Source organism: Otolemur garnettii, unplaced genomic scaffold (genome assembly GCF_000181295.1).
Source record: "Otolemur garnettii isolate 467f Iridium unplaced genomic scaffold, OtoGar3 scaffold00003, whole genome shotgun sequence".
NCBI lineage: Eukaryota > Metazoa > Chordata > Mammalia > Primates > Galagidae > Otolemur > Otolemur garnettii.
Window position 1 is genome coordinate 26,061,736 of NW_003852398.1, and position 3,208 is coordinate 26,064,943.

At 43.5% G+C, this 3,208-nt stretch overlaps 1 protein-coding gene across 3 annotated transcripts in view; it reads right to left on the reverse strand.

Annotated features, from left to right (window-relative positions):
* HMGXB3 (HMG-box containing 3) overlaps window positions 1-3,208 on the reverse strand; it is a 72,949-nt gene that overhangs the window by 60,071 nt on the left and 9,670 nt on the right. Inside the window, exon 4 of one of the 3 annotated variants that reach the window (XM_003782043.3) lies at window positions 1,054-1,551. The exons of the other annotated variants lie outside the window; for them this stretch is intronic. Within the exon in view, the coding sequence (XP_003782091.1) occupies window positions 1,054-1,551 (498 nt within the window). The remainder of the gene's footprint in view (window positions 1-1,053; window positions 1,552-3,208) is intronic. 3 annotated transcript variants of the gene reach the window in all.

The window sequence follows — 3,208 nt, forward strand, 5'->3', positions numbered from 1 at the left end:
AGAGGTTTAAAGAGACATAGGACTCCCAAGATCCATAAGTAGTAGGTAAGAGAATCCAATTCTGACCCTGTCAAATGTTCTTAGCACCCTATTAATCTGCCTTAGCCAGGCCAGTGGCATGCTTCATTATTACAAATAACACTAAGGCAACAAATAATAAAAAGGATTTAGGCCTTCTCTCTTCTGCCCAGGCCACAGGGTCTACAGCATGCTGGTCCTTTTTACCTGACCAGAAGACTTCCATCTCTCTAAGGATGCTATCCTATCCACAGTAATAGAGAAGAGGCTATATACTGGGTCATGGCAGCAGTTTCTCCAACTTCCAGGAAACCAGGTTGTAGGATCACTAAAACTGTCGCTTTTTCCTCAACTAAGCATGATACTTAAAGGCTCACTGGAGAGAGATTTGCCTCTTCTTTCTTAGATATTAGTTACCAACATAGCCTGGAAGACAATGTCTTTGTTTCTACCCCATCTGTGCTTATAAAGACCCTTTGAAAATTTTCCTAACACAGTTCAAGGTACCACTGTTTGCTGAAACAGTCTTCATGGAATGTAAAATCCTAACTGACACTAATAAGCCTGACAGATCCTGGCTTTGACTCATGGATAATCCAAACACCACTTCCAGTTCTCCTGCTAACGTAGCTTATGCACTGTACCATCTCATGTGAAGAAACTTCTGGCTAAGTTGGGCAAAGCAGAGTTGGTAAGAGTGCCTGAGAAATTGCAGTGAACTCTGGAGTAAGCTCCAGGGCAAAAAACATTCAGGAATACTGCAATGCCACTAGAAGGGCCACACCAGCACCACTAATACCACTGCTCCAGAATCACACTGCATGTGCTGCCTTTTTTGTAACTTCAGATAAAGACATCAAGGCCTATCTGCCTACTTGTCCTGGCAATGGAGGCCCATTTGCTATCTTTGGTGAATGTATTCTGCTTTGTAAACTTTCTTATTCTGTAAGCCTATCTTTCTCTTCTTCAACAAATTTTGTTTCATGCTTGCCTTTAAAAAAAAAAAAAAAAGACATCAGTACCAAAGCTACTTACCCTCATGACTGTTACCACGGACACACTCTCCCCAACCTGGGGGTGAGGCAAAGCCAGGCTTCCAGTGGGAAAGTCTGGTGAGCCGTTCACTAAGGTCTCTTCAATCACCAGGCTTGTCTGGTAAGGTTGGTGGCTCTCCCCTACCTCTAGGGAAGCCTCCTCTAGAAGCACATCCTGGCTGAGGATTTCTGAAGTGGCAATCTCCTGTACAGGACCTTGCTGGGTAAGGGTTCCCACCTCCTCAGCCAGGGCCTCCACAGCCAGGCACTGCTCTGCCACGCCTGCATGGCTGGGTACTGTCTCCGGGGCAGCACTGGACACAAGAGGAGGTCCTTTGGGGGACATCTGGTTCTGAGCCACACACAGCTCAAGCTGAGGGCAGCTCCGGTCCTCCTGCAGGCTGCTCTTAGGGATGATGATGTAATCTGAGCGGGGTAGGATCTTTCGGAAACCTGGGATGTCCGGAACCACAGCAGTCAGTGCAGAAAGCTTAGAATTCTGAGGATGAGGAAGCCAGGGAGAGAGAGACAGCGATAAAGAGACTAAGACCTCATGGATATACTTATTAGTTCATTTTTTTTCTGTAAAAGGGATCTGAAAAACTCTCTTGACCTAACTCAAGATAGGGTTGTCCTCTGTCAACGGCAATGTCATCTTCATTTGAATCACCTTACCCAATGTAGGTGACTTGCTCAACCACATCGATAACATGGACTGAGCTCTGGAAAGGGCACTGATTTTGGCATGTGAAACTGGAAATCCTTTCCCTTCTATAGGGCTTATCTGCTGCATAAAATGAGGAAGCTGAATCTGGCAATTTATGAGTTGCTTTTCAGCTTTGATACTTTATGATCCCAAAGCAGCATGAGATTCAGCATGCATTTTCTTTTTAAAAAACCCCAAACTGGCTCGGTGCCTGTGGCTCAAGTGGCTAAGGCGCCAGCCACATACACCTAACGTGGCGGGTTTGAATCCAGCCCAGGCCTACCAAACGACGACGGCTGCAACCAAATAAAGTAGCCAGGCATTGTGGCGGGCGCCTGTGGTTCCAGCTACTTGGGAGGCGGAGGCAGGAGAATCACTTGAGCCCAGGAGTTGGAGGTTGCTGTGAGCTGTGATGCCATAGCACTCTACCCAGGGGGACAGCTTGAGGCTCTATCTCAAAAAAAAAAAAAAAAAAACCCAAACCATAAAAAATACAAGTCAACAGGCTAAGTTGGAACTCAAGGCAGCAAGTAAGGATTCTGACCTCACTGCTTTCTTCCAGACTTACAAAGAAGATGATGAACAGATCACAAAATTAAGAACACTTCATGAGAAGGCTTTGTAAAAAGAAAGTATATCCAGAAGGGTGTACCTGATAAGGTCCTGAATATATTAAAAAAAAAAAAAAAAGAATATAAATACATGTATTAACACTGACCTATCCTTAGCTTTAGAAAATGCTTTCAAACCCATTCTATAATTTTACTTTAAAACTATTAAATTAGGTACTATTATTATTCCTATTTTAACAAATGAGGAAATTGAGAATGAAACTCAGAGGTAAATTTTCCCAAAACACTAAATTAGTAAATAGTAAAGCTGAGACTGGACTCCAGGCCAGGTCTTCTAAGAATAAAGGATAAAGCGGGAGGGCACCCATAGCTCAGTGGGTAGGGTGCCGGCCATATACATGGAGGCTGGTGGATTCAAACCCAGCCTAGGCCAGCTAAACAACAATGACAAATCCCAAGAGTTTGAGGTTGCTATGAGCTGTGATGTCACAGGCACTCTACCAAGGGCAACACAGTAAGACTCTGTCTCAAAAAAGAAAAAGAATAAAGGATGTAGCACAACCCTGTATGGTTAACAGACATCAAGAAAAATCATTTTTATTTTATTTTTTCAATTTAAACTGAAAGTCATTCAATAAGAAAAATAGAAAAGTTCAAAGTGAATGGTTAAGTGAAAACTAGAATTAAATGGATAAAAAAGCATTTTGCAAACATCTTTTAAAAGGAACACTAGGCTCAGTGCCTGTGGCTCAAGTGGCTAAGGTGCCAGCCATAAACACCTAAGGTGGTGGGTTCGAATCCAGCCCAGCCAGCCAAAACAATGACGACTGCAACCAAAAAAAAAAAAAAAAAAAATGGCTCGGCACCTGTGGCTCAAG